Source organism: Lissotriton vulgaris, chromosome 10, assembly GCF_964263255.1.
Source record: "Lissotriton vulgaris chromosome 10, aLisVul1.2, whole genome shotgun sequence".
In the NCBI taxonomy this organism is placed as follows: Eukaryota; Metazoa; Chordata; class Amphibia; order Caudata; family Salamandridae; genus Lissotriton; species Lissotriton vulgaris.
This window is the reverse complement of record NC_141698.1, coordinates 764,505,483-764,519,583: the sequence shown is the minus strand read 5'-3', so window position 1 is coordinate 764,519,583 and position 14,101 is coordinate 764,505,483. Positions and strand designations below refer to the sequence as shown.

The window sequence follows — 14,101 nt, the reverse complement described above, 5'->3', positions numbered from 1 at the left end:
AGTTGTATTGTCATTTTAACATTTTATTTTCTCACTAAGGGCCTCGTTTGCAAGAAAGTGCAGCAGCATGGCACCGCAAGCACTTTGGCTGTGCCACGCTGCAGCACTTTAAAAGCACAGGGATGAGCCATAGCTACAAGGTTATGATGGATCCCTGTGTTCTCCCCTGTGCTGATGCAGAATTTGCTGCCATGCACCGATGTAGGCACCCTTGCACCATGGTGGAAGGATGCCTGCGTCACAGGGATGATTGTTCATGTGCATGAAAGTGTCCCTTCCTGCACATAAACTAAATGGTGTTTTTCAACTCCTATGTGTGCTGCATTAGCACACATAAACTTGCAAAACATCATTTTTTTTAACGATTGTTTATGTGCAGGAAGGAACACCTTCCTGCATATAAAGAATCACCAGAGGTGATTTCCTCGTTCTATGTGTGCTGCTGAATGCAGCACGCATAGAAAGAGGAAAAACTAGGATAATTGAAAACATTTCTCCTCATTGCGGCTCCCTTCGCCACCCCTAGGGAGGTGAGCATTTAGACACAGTTCCAGGTTTACGAATTCTTGTAAATCTGGAAATGTGTTAGGTGCCATGGGTGGCGTGTGGGAACACCCACAGCAACACCCATGGAACGCCCCTTTCACGCAAAGTGCTGCGTGTAAAGTGGCTGTATTTACAATTACAGTAAAAGCCACTCAGGGTCGTTTTTCCTGTCCTTGTAAATACGGGGCAGCAAAATGAGCCGCAGGTGCGTCACAAAAAGTGACTCACCGGCGGCGCCAGGGGCTTGTGAATAAGCCCTTAATTGATTAGTTATGATCTTTATCTATTTTTGATCTTTATTCAGTTAGTCCATCAATCAAATAAGGTTACAGAAATCGCCTGAAAAGGAATATTGGTAAGAGCAATTCATCATCAAAAACAAATGTAGTTACACGTGTCCCATAATGGGAATAAGTTCCCTATTCTACAGAATCAGCATCAGAGTTTTAGTTTATAAAAAAATCATGAAGAGTTCGAAATCAAATGGAAAGTGAGTGAAATCAAGGAGCATGAAGCTTCTAAAGTCAAATAGCAGAATTACCCATAAAAGAGTATTTATTAAGACTCAGCCCAGTCTTAGATCAGCATACAGTTCCAGTAGCAATCTGTCGAATTCAAGGCAAGTCAGGAAAACAAGGTAGTTAATTTTTCCATTCTAATTTTAGATTCCCTTACATAGCACACACCGCACATTTCATATAATTAGGTTCAGGAAAACTTTGTTCCATGCAGAGTATACAAGTAGCACATTCAATGTTGTATTTACATTATGCATTGCTTTATGACATCACCTGTAGACACATTACATGATTAATAGGAAAATTATTTTGTTGCAGGTGTGACAGCAAAACCTTCAATGCGTCAATGAATCGCCGACTTGGTCACGAGTCCGAAACATGAGGGCATTTTGCGCAGAGTTGGCACGTTCCTTCTGTATCCATAGCTACCATTGTACCCGAACATAGGTTTCATTGATACAAAACTGTGTCCCTTTAAATTTTCCGAGGAGTGACCTGACAAAAAAAACAGATGATATAATAAGCTGTGTCCATCATTTCTATTGCTGTAGTAATTACAGCCTAGGAGTGTTGTGCAAGTAAACAAGACCTCAGAGTGCACTTTGTTTATTGACTGTGTTTTAAACAATGCTTTAATACGAGGCATACGATTTCATCAGCATTGCTTGTTTGTTCTGTTTCCATGCCACTAAATGACCACGAGTGCATTGTTATCGTTCTAAAGCAGCCTGTCATTTGTGCATCTCACACTTGGAATAAAACGACCCTGGCTGACTCTAAACGGCCCAGTGTTTCCTGACTCAAAACTACAAGGTTTGTAAAAAGAAACTGACAATTTCAGATCCGGAAACACCGGTCAATGTTTTACTGGGTGCAGACTCAAACTCAACACATCAGCTGGTGGCAAAAGAGCAAGGCCTGTGGGGAGAGGAATAGCCCCACCCACGCTTGACCCCTGCAACACCTCCGGGAGATGACAATGCTCCCCCACACTAGACCTCCCATGCCCTGCCCTGCTATGGCTTTCCAGCCCCTTACAGCCACCCTACCTCCTCCGTCCCACCAGCAGAAACGCTGAGTGAAAGTCAACACCGACCTGATAGAGTAAAGCCAGTGGCAGGGGCCTATGATGGACAGCCCCCGTACTTACCGTCAGGTACAACAAGGGGGGTAAGTAAAGAACTCCCTAATATCCCCCAATGACCTGCCCAGTGCCTCGGTATCTCCACAGCCCTGCCCTCCAACATGGCGTTTTCTCCCATTTACTTTTTGGTTGAAGCAGCTGCTAAATGGGAGCGATAACGCCCTCAGAATTGGGAATTGCATGCATGATATTACTCAGAAATACCGGATCTGCTTGGTTTTAACCATTTCATAGTGATTGCCTTGTAAATTGCGTGCCAATGGCCGGTGTTTCCACAAGGAGCCGGTGTTCACGGGTGCAGAGTGTGCACCCTGCCAGATCCGTCCAACTCTTAATCGGGCCCAAAGTATCAAGTTCTCTGATCATGAACTTATGTTTAAGTGACCAATCACATTCATTAAAAAGGTTCCTGTGAGTAGAACTGGTCACTTCATGTGTTGATCTGTATTATATTAGCTGTAAAGCATAAAAGCATACTACCTCTATCTACTATGTTGATTTGAAGGATCTTAAAAGGCTTGCTTTGAATGAAACTCTGGGGCCTCATGACAGAAACTATGCCACCTCCTGAGGCAGACAATAAAGGTGGCCACTGATGTGTAACTGACATCAAGTAGTACATTTTACTCTAAACCTGATCATTTTCTTCTAGTGATTCCGTGGTCAGCCAGGAAGATTTACTCCACCGAAGGTGGATAGGGCAATATCCCCTGGTACAGGGAATGCTGCGGTCTTCTTCAGTAAGGGTAGAGCATGTACCATGAAACGCCCAAGCATGTATCATGGAGACCGGTAAGTGCCTCCCAGCCACCATAAACTCTGCCCAAATGAGACAAGTCAAAGGCTGGTCTTAAGTAGCGCATTTTACCATTCCCCTCATTGCATAGTAAAGTAGGATTGGAATTTGAATATGGTGCAAGAAAGGATGGGACCTGATTTCCATGGGACATCTTGGCCACTTGCTGTTAGCGACATGTGTAGGATGGGAAACATCAATTACAACGCAGTCATTACATCGCACTGCTTTTACAACTCAGCTGTTACAACGTAACTGCCTTTACATCGCATGCCATCGCAACACATGAAATCACAACACATGTCACTGCAACGCATGCCATTACAATGCATACAATCACAACGCATGCCATTACAAAGCACTATAAGGTAAGTAATAGAATTTTTTATGTTTTAGGGTGGGTATGGGTTTTAGGGTAGATGGGAATAGTAATTTTTGCCCCTACGCTATCCAACACTTTCCCTACTGATGCACTCACTGGAGTGGGAATAGTAATTTCTACCCCTACACTCTCCAACATTTACCCTACTGTTGCCCTAAAAGTATTGTGGGTTGTATTGGTTTGCGTTGTAATCATATGCATTATAATGCAATGCGATGTAATGGTAGTTTTTAAAAATGAGTTGTAATGGCACGTGTTGTAAAATAATGCGATGTAATGGTAGTTGCAATGTAAAAACTGCATTGTAAAAGAATGCGTTGTAATTGTTTGCATTGTAAGGTCATATATTCGTGTAGGATTCTTCTATCGGTATTTTCCCAACAATGAGTTATCACATTCTAACCAAGCTATGTATAAGCACAAGCTATTTCCTTCTTGTGTAATGATAATTTAAGACTCTTAATTCAGATTAAAAAGGTACTTTTTCCTGGAAAGCCAGCTGGGATTGTGCTGGAAAGTCCAAAGTTATTCCTTGCATTTTGCAGGTTAAAATTATCATTATGATCATTTCTATGAAATATTTATGTATTGATAAACTGACGTGCATCAATGTTTAGATCTGGTATATGACACAGTGTTAACTATTGTTTTTGCTTTTCAAAATAATATATAATACACATACATATACGAGCTTTTGGTCAGTAGACTTTTCATTAGTGTGTTAAAGTGTGATTCATACTTTGCTTTAATCCACCAAATTATACAGCATGATGCAAATGGGTCAGCACTCTTTAGTTATTGACTCCCCTCTAAGTGACAGCAATTTATTTTTTGAGGAATAGACAAGTCCACAACAGAACTAGTACACTTAAGCACCTGGACTGATAGAACAACATGTGCTTTATTTCTGAATACAATTTTTCCTTACCTTTTACTTTTCCAGGGTCCCTGCAACTCAGCAGACACTGCTATTGTGCCCTCACTGTCACTTGCAGTGTGCTCATGCTTTGCAGGCACTGTAAATTGCCACCATCTTGAAATGGACGTTTTCACTATTTATTAATCAAAAAGTATTTGAAAGACTATTCAAAGATGTCTGCCCTTGCATGAGCAGACTGAAACCATTCAAAGGTGACAGCTCGTGAATGAGCATGCATGTATGCAAACGCAAAGGTAGCCATGGCATTGCAAGATGGCTACCCGTTTGTGCACATGCATATGCAGGCATAGGTACCCATCTTTAAATGGGTTTTGTCATAAAGTATAACAAAAACAATTCCAAGGTTGCTGCCCATGCATCTGCAGGCAGCCACCTGCAATCTTGGAAGGTATTTGGCACCTTTGATCAATCTTTGACATCCAACATAGCCGCCGCATTCTTTTTAAAGGAATCAGCCACCTTAGAACGGCAAAGATTTATATAATTTCGAATTCAAATAATAAAGCTTGCCAAACTCAAGCATTAGCAAAGCTTATAACTCTGTGGCTGGATATTAAAGGCCAAATATATTGGCTTTGTCAATGTTTTCCCACCTTAGTGTGGTTGATATGCAATTTTTCATACCTATGGTCTGACTTAGACACCTAAATGATGTTGTGGGCTGTCAGTGTTAGATTCTTCAGCTCAGAGTGATGCTGGGACTTTCATAAACATTAAATAGAATAGCGGACAAGTGACACCCTTAAAGCACTTTGCAACTTGAAACACTTGGGATAGGTCTTCTATGCTCATCTGATGACTTCTCTTTTGAAAGAAGGATCTGAAGAAGTGTAAAGCATGACAGGACACACCGTTCTTGGTAGTAAGGCTGTCGAGTTGCATGATGAGCTTCCTCGTATAAAAATGGATGGGTACCAGGAGCGATTTTGCACCTATAATTTAATTTTGCTTCTGAATGTGATAACACAATCCGACTTAATTTGCAATTATGGTGATTCTGCACCTATAATTGATATTGCACCCAAATATATTTTGTGTTCCAGAACATGTTTCCTACTCTTGTTGATGTTGACTAAAATGTATTTTGCACTTCTGTATACTGCCAACCACGCGTGAAGCTATACTGATGCTCTATTACGCCTAATGTAACATCTTACATTCACGTCTTGACTCTGTGAATAGAATGATTAAGCACCTTGATTTGATACCACACTTCTTCTTACTTTGAATAAAAAGTGGTTTTCGACTAAAATGTGTTTTTGCACATAAATGGGATTTTTGCTCCTAAATGTGATCTCGAACTAAAAGTGTATTCACGCTCAAGGGAGAAATTGGGTCTACCCACCAATATGCATCTATAGACCCATCCCCAAATGCACATCATTGATCCTCACCCAATTACATATCTGTGCACCTACACTTCCACATTCAAACATTAACCAATAACCATTCATTTTTCCACCCACACTTGCATCCATTAACCTATTCAACCACACCCATCCATCCACCACGATATAAACCCACACTCATCTAATCATCTAGTCATCCTTCTATACAGCCACACAGTCATCAAAACCTAATCAACATCAATCCACCTTTGGGTGCCCATTAGTACATTGGTTGACTCCATCTCTGAGTGTATGGGTATTGTCTGTGTGTATGTGTATTTGCATATAGGTGTGGTCTGTGTTGACTATGGACCCCTCTATTCTGTTTGCACATCCAAATGTATAGTACAACAACATGCAGCCATTTCAACCAAGACCATATGCCTCTAAAACAAGCCAGAACTATTGGCATTGCCAGTACTTGTTACCTGCAGTTGTTCAATTAAAACATAAATAAATACAAGTTATTTTCTTTCATTTACCTGCCCCTATTTTGTTCCTGGTTTGTAAGTACAGCGCAGCTGCGCCTTTTAGCTGAAAGTAATCTGCAAGTTTCCCATAGATTGATGTTCCTCCCATTGCCTGCCAAAAGAAAAAATATATGTTGCTTTTGTTTTTACACTATTAATATAATGATGTATATAGGTTTCAGGAAATATAGCAGTTTAGAAAATCAATTTAATAAAAAGGTAGTAATACTGATAAAAGAGGGAGCCCCAGCTTACTTTGTAAAGAGCTCAATGGGTCAGTTCACAAGATCGGGATGTAAACCTACACATGGTCTTAATTTATGAGTGGGAATTCACAAACAATTTTGACTTGCACATGCATGACTGGGAGTTACACCTATGTGGAGTTGGTTGTCACATATTTTAATATATATGTAGATATGTGTTTTTTTATATATATATATTACCTACTGGCGATAGCCAGTAGGTATATATAGTTAGGATTTTTTCCCTATGGGATTTCTGAAAATTCTATGTCTAATAACTTTGGCGTTTGTGGACGGAATTGGCTGAAATTTTCAGGAAAATGGCACATTTTGTTTCTGAGCAGCCCCTGAAAATTTGGGGGGGGTTCTTCAAGGGGGGGCCGAGAAAAAAGGGGGGTCCCAAAACACGTTTTTCCCATTCATTTTTCCATAGGGCGGTTGGACTCACTTTTAGCCCGAACGGCTGAATGGATTTGCACGAAACTTGGCAAAATTGTAGGGACTGTTAGCCCGATGTGCCTTTGCTAGGTCTCAATATATGTGCTTCAGTGAATTTTGAGAAATTAACGTTTTAAACAAGATATATATCTGTAACAGCGCTCCGGGCAGCGCTCCGGTTCGCGTACTTTTCGCGTATCGGAACTTTGCGATGCGAAGCTGATTGGCTCTCTGGTGTCTGTCAACATTCTAAACAGTCCGGAGCGGCCGCCATCTTGTCTCTCGGTAGGATCGAGAGACAAGAGGAGGCCAAAACAAAGGGGGAAATAAAGGAAAGGGGGCAAGGTAGACCCCTTCTGACCCCCTAGGATTGATGAGGGGGATATTATAGAGCCACGCGGGGCAAAAAAAAAATTTAAAAAAAATTCCGATTTTTTTCGCCGTAGAGACGCGTCCCGGTACGCGAACCGGGCAGCTAACCGGGCAGCTAACCGGGCAGCTAACCGGCAGCGTAACGGGAGTCTGAGGAGTAGCTGATTGGCTGTCAACATTGTAAACAGTCCGGAGCGGCCGCCATCTTGTCTCTCGGTAGGATCGAGAGACAAGAGGAGGCCAAAACAAAGGGGGAAATGAAGGAAAGGGGGCAAGGTAGACCCCTTCTGACCCCCTAGGATTGATGAGGGGGATATTATAGAGCCACGCGGGGCAAAAAAAAAATTTAAAAAAAATTCAGATTTTTTCGCCGTAGAGACGCGTCCCGGTACGCGAACCGGGCAGCTAACCGGGCAGCTAACCGGGCAGCTAACCGGCAGCGTAACGGGAGTCTGAGGAGTAGCTGATTGGCTGTTAACATTGTAAACAGTCTGGAGATCGAGAGACAAGAGGTGGAAAAAAAAAAGGTGTAAATGAAGGAAAGGGGTAAGGTGAACCCCTAGGATTGATGAGGGGGCTATTAAAGTTGCCCGCGGGGCAAAAGAAAAAAATATTGCGATTTTTCGCGGTAGAGGTGCTTTCCGGTACGTTAACCGGGCAGCTAACTGGCAGCGTAATGGGAGTCCGACATATTGTTTTTTTTTGGAACGTTTGTGATATGTGCACGTGTGGATTTTGTCTAATTAAGGTAAAAAAAATATATATATATCTTTAAGCGTGCTCTGGCGCGCTTACGTTACGGGTTTGGTTTGCGCTGCAGAGACGATACGTCACGGTTATGCGATGCATCATGAGGCGTCTCACGGGCTACGTGATACGTCACGTAATAAAGAATATATTTTACAGCTATAGATATTAGCTTTTAAAAAACCAATGAAATTCACTGAAAAAACCATAGGTTATAGACCATATATAGTTAGGAATTTGCATTTACAAAACCTTGAAAATTCACTGAAAAAACCATAGGTTATAGACCATATATAGTTAGGGATTAGCATTTACAAAACCTTATTTTACTCGCACAAAACCATTGAAATTCCATATATAGTTAGTTGCACTAACTATATATCGCGCACCCGCAATCCATTGCTAATGATGTCACATATTACATCATTCATGACATGGTCAGTGACATCACTGATGACATCACTGATGACATCTCAAATGACATCACTGATGACATCACTGATGACATCTCAAATGACTTCACTGATGACATCACTGATGACAACACCCAGTGACTGTATGTTTCTGTAAAGTTAAAATATGTCTTACATATTGAAGAATGAGTGGATGTATAAGTGTCTGGTTGAAGGATTTAGTAGGTGCATGACTGACTGTATGAGTGAGTGATTAAATGTGTCTCACTGAGTGCATGGGTTAGTGACTAAACTGTCTTAATTTGGCAATCATTATATATGTTGTTCTGTAAACTGCTGCATGTTTAAATCAGTAGCTATATGAGTAACTATATGGGTTATTGAATGGTTGCCCAAGTATTTGTATGGGAGACTGAGTATGTGTGTGGGTGGCTGGGAGGTGTATGACTCTGTGCATAGATGTGTGAGCAGTTGATTAACTAAATGTATGGGTTCAAAAGTGCATGTGGAAACAGCTGTATGGGCGGTCGACTGACTGCATGAGTGTATTGGTGAGTGAATGGATATCTCAGTGCTACATGTCAAAGTAAGTACATATGTAAAACACAGTCCATGTGAGAGTTGACATATATAAATAACTGAACATAAGAGCTAGTGAATGTGAGAGTGGCTGTATCGATCATTGTGAACTTGTATCAGGGATTGTATAAGAGAGTAAATATGTGTTAGTATATGTTTGAATAAGTAAGGTGTGTATAACTGTATAGTTGAGGAAATGGAGGTGTGATTAATCTTTTGCATGACTGAGTAGGTGTGTGAGTAACTCCATGGATAAGTGACAGTCTGTGAGTGTCTGTTTATACTGATTGTATCTAAGGTTATATTAGAGTCTGAAGATGTTCATTGTATTATCACATAAATGATATCATCAGTGATGTGATCAGTAATGTCAAATGAGATGTCAGTGATGTCATCAGTGATGTCATTTGAGATGTCATCAGTGATGTCATCAGTGATGTCACTGACCATGTCATGAATGATGTAATATGTGACATCATTAGCAATGGATTGCGGGTGCGCGATATATAGTTAGTGCAACTAACTATATATGGAATTTCAATGGTTTTGTGCGAGTAAAATAAGGTTTTGTAAATGCTAATCCCTAACTATATATGGTCTATAACCTATGGTTTTTTCAGTGAATATATATATATATATATATATATATATATATATATATATATATATATATATATATATACATACATATATATATATATATATATATATACACTGAAAAAACCATAGGTTTCACACCAGTTATAGTTAGTAATTAGCATTTAAAAAACCTATTAAATTCACTGAAAAAAACATAGGTTTCACACCAGTTATAGTTACCTGGAAATTTTACTGACATAAAACCATTGAAATTCCCATGTTATAGTTAGTTGGACTCACTATAACTTGCGCGCCTGCAATGCACTGCTGATGACGTCACATATTACATCACTCATGACATGGTCAGTGACATCACTTATGACATCACTGATGACACCATCCCGTGAATGTGTGTCTTTCTGAAAAATAAATATGTTTTATATATGTATTTGTAAAGAACGATGGAAGAATAAATGGTTAAATAAGTGTGTAAATGGATGCTTTTTTTTAAAAGAATTGATCGGTTAACTGCCTTATTAAGTGTATCTTAGTGAATACATACATTAGCGAGTAACTTTTAAATATTGTAATATATGTATCAGTGTTTCACTTTGTGTATAAGTGGCTGCATGGATTGGTGACTGACTCACTGTTTGTATGTGTTTTGAAGACAGCATATGTGCAGGACTGTATGGGTGGATGAGTGTGTATATGTGTGTGTTAGTGAGTGAATGACTGTCTCACTAGTGTCTTTATCAGTAACAAGATATGTTTTAATCTAGTATATGTGAGTATTGATGTATATAAGTGAGTATATGAGAGAGTGAGAGATTGTAAGAGTTCCTGTTTAAATAAGTATGTGTTTCTATAAGTGATTGTTTAAGTGAGTAAGTATGTGTAAGTTTCCTTAGAAGTAAGGTGGTAGTGTGTGTATAGTTGTATATGCAAATAAATGGATGTTCAATAGTTTATTTGCATGTGTGAGTAACTTTTGGATGACTGTCGGTGTGTAACAGGATGTATAGGTGTATCACTACATATGATGAGTGAGTATATGTATGAGTGACTATATAGAACTGTTGGTGAATGAGTGGATGTGTATATAGATGGTGGAATTACTGAATTGGTTGTTGTAACTGGTATGGGTATCTCCATTTTTTTGAAAATGTTAGTTTCTATTTTTGAATATGTGTTTCAAGGGTTACATTACACTGAAAGGATATCTGTCACTTTCTCACAAGGATGGTGTCATCAGTGATGTCATGAGTGATGTCACTGACCATGTCATGAGTGATGTAATATGTGACGTCATTAGCAGTGCATTGCAGGCGCGCAAGTTATAGTGAGTCCAGCTAACTATAACGTGGGAATTTCAATGGTTTTATGTCAGTAAAATTTCCAGGTAACTATAACTCAGGGGTCTTCAAACTGTGGGGCGCGACCCCCAGGGGGGCCGTGGAGCGATGCAAAGGGGGTCGCGCCTTCACAGTGTCACTTCTGCCCTGGCCTCCAGGGCTTCAGCCCCCCTCCTCCCCCATCCTGTGTCTCAGCCCGGGCTGCTGCAGTGCAGCTTGCGCTCCTGGGGCCTCGGCTGGGCAGTGTCTGGGGTCTTATCTCCGGCCCGAGTTTTTCACAGGTCTTTAAAGACCATTAACATATTTACATGCCTTTGTTAAATGATTACCAAAGCTTAGTTTTTTTATGGTTCCGGTACCCCTTGGGCCCCCACTCTGCCTATTCCTTACATTTGTATTTTTACACTTACTGCTGTAGTGGAAGAATGCATTTAATGAAAAGAAAAATAAAGTTGGGTTGCCAAAAGAAACATGCCTGCTATGTGTTGTTTAAAGATCCTGCAGAGGCCTGCTCTTGACACCAAATTGAGTTATAAATAAAAAAGTATGTATTAATTAGTGATGTGACTTTTCTGTCTTTATTTTCTTTAATTATTAGTCATGGATCATTGAGGCATCCCTAGAACACAATTAAAAGTGCTTTCTATTTATATTTGCTGTTCTAAGTATTCACAGATAAGTGCAAAAAAAATACAGATGTAGGTGACTGCTTATTTCTGGGCCATCAAAATAATGAGCTGGTAACCCTAATCATTAGACTGGATGTTTGTTGCAGGATCAGCACATTATTTATTTCCTCCACCCTCGAACCCTGATTAATGCCATTATAGCAATAGTTTAACTTATATCTGAAACCCTACGCTTCAAGTTTCTGGGATTGCACCCTGCTTTCAAACTACTCACTTCTCATTCTCGCCTTCACTTTCAAGTTCACCCTGCACTCCCAGCAATCACCATGCACTCACATTGATCACCATGCACTCACACTGATCATCATGCACTCACACTGATCACCATGCACTCACACTGATCACCATGCACTCACACTGATCACCATGCACTCACACTGATCACCATACACTCACACTGATCACCATGCACTCACACTGATCACCATGCACTCACACTGTTCACCCACTCACCCTGCACTCACACTGATCACCATGCACTCACACTGATCACCATGCACTCACACTGATAACCATGCACTCACACTGATCACCATGCACTCACAACATTAACCCGCTCACCCTGCTCTCACAGTGATCACGCTGCACTAAAAATTCGCTTGCATTGTTCACTCTGTACCTCACCCTGCAGTCACACGAGCACACTTCTCACCCTGCACTCATGTGACACTCCACTCACCTGTCCCCCCCTTACTGCTCAATCTGTAGCTCTCTTTAACAAGGCCATCACTAACCATGCACTAATTCGTCCCACTCTGCACTTACAGCCGAACCCAAATTCATATGGTCACCTCACTCACCCTGCAGTCACTCCTTTTACCATACTCTCACACTGTTGCATTGCTCACTGTGCAGTCACATGGGCACTCTTGTGACCCACACAGTGCAGAAGGTTTTTTTTTTTTTTTTTTTTTTTTTTTTTTTGGTAGACCTTTATTGCACATCATGAATAAACACAGCGGAGCGCCTACAACCCACTGTCAGGGCCGGCCGCTATCAGTGCACCATACAGTCACAGTTGAACTCCATAATATAGTTCAGTGTTACAATCACAGCCCCAGATCGAGTTCCTGTAGGCACCAAATATGGTCCAAATGCAGCGTTCAAAGCACACATTGACGTCAGCCGTTAGCCCTCATGTGATCTCGGTCTCATTTTCGGTTATGTAGAACAGAGTTAATAAACTAACAACCTCAACTCCCCCCCACCCCCCCACTCCTGGTCTTAGTGAGCCACACTATGTGGTCAGCTACAGCTCTCAAGGTTTAGCTGGTGCAGACCGCGGCCCAGAGGGCGAGGCCAACATAGAGATCGCAGTGCAGATCTCCCACCCTAGACTCAGAGCACAGCCGGGCGGCAGAGGCGGCCCGACCCATTCCATCCACCTTATCAAATGGCCAACACATCCAGAGCTCTATAGCACAATCACCCTACATAACGCAGTCATCCCCAACATTTACAAACAACGTTCAATCCGATACATGTTCATGGTCCGGCAATCCAACAATCGCACTCCTTTCGCTATCGGAGTCATCCAGAGACAAGACATACAGTGTGAATGGAGCCCATATGTCCCGCGGGCGAGACCTCTCCGGCAATCCCTCATAGTAACAGTTCAGTTGGTCTCTGCAGTAAGCCATATCCTTCAGCCATAGTTGCAAGTCTGGTGCCCTCCTTCCCCCCCACCCCATAGCAACCCTCCTCTTGGCCAACTGGAGCGCCAGTACAACTAGTCGGCGTGATTGCGCTGCTACCGCAGAGGCTATACCCAACAGACAGAGCCGCACATCAAGTTTAATCTCAACGGAAGTCATGACCGTGAGGCACTCAGTCACCGCCTTCCAAAAATCATACACTCTCGGGCATCCCCAAGCAAGATGTATAAAGTCAGCATCCTCCGCGCCGCATCTCACGCAACGTGCCACAGTGCGAAGCCCATATCTCACTAATTGCATCGGTGTGTAGTACCATTGATGCAGGAATTTATAATGCAAGAGACGGAAGTTGCCATTTATCACATACCCTCCCGTCATCGTACAACTTTCAAGCCATTCGTCATCAGTGAGAGGGTCAGGAAGATTTCTATCCCATCGTGCTCTGGCCCGGTCCGCCCCCCCTCCTTCATCCTCCTGCGCAGCCTTGTATAATTTAGAGATCAATTTAGCCCTGTCCTTAGCTGCGTAGATCAATTGCAATGCCCCGAGCGCCGGAGGCTCCTCCGGGTATGTCGGATATAAATCCTTTATCGCCGCCCGCAGACGGGCATAGATAAAGGTAGGCATACACGTGTTAGTCAACCCAGCTGTCATATCCTGCAAGGAGAGAAACGACGCCCCAGGGAAGAGGTCCCCCATGGTTTGCAATCCAGCTTCCCTCAAGACATGCAACCCTCCGATCTCCCCAGTGACCGAGATACCTGAATGGTACAGTAATGGCATAGACGGAGCATACAGTGGCAGGCGGGCCGCCCTCCGACCAAGGTGTTCCCAAGCCGTCGCCG

The 14,101-nt window shown here is 41.9% G+C and overlaps 1 protein-coding gene across 1 annotated transcript in view; it reads right to left on the bottom strand.

The window, feature by feature from the left end:
• Positions 1 to 1,070: 1,070 nt before the first annotated feature.
• Positions 1,071 to 14,101, bottom strand: part of LOC147688771 (sperm microtubule associated protein 1-like) — a 58,952-nt gene continuing 45,921 nt past the window's right edge. Inside the window, exons 2-3 of the mRNA XM_086939970.1 lie at positions 6,197 to 6,296; positions 1,071 to 1,559 (exon numbers count right to left, since the gene is read on the bottom strand). Of these exons, the coding sequence (XP_086796096.1) occupies positions 1,408 to 1,559; positions 6,197 to 6,296 (252 nt within the window). The 3' untranslated portion in view covers positions 1,071 to 1,407. The remainder of the gene's footprint in view (positions 1,560 to 6,196; positions 6,297 to 14,101) is intronic.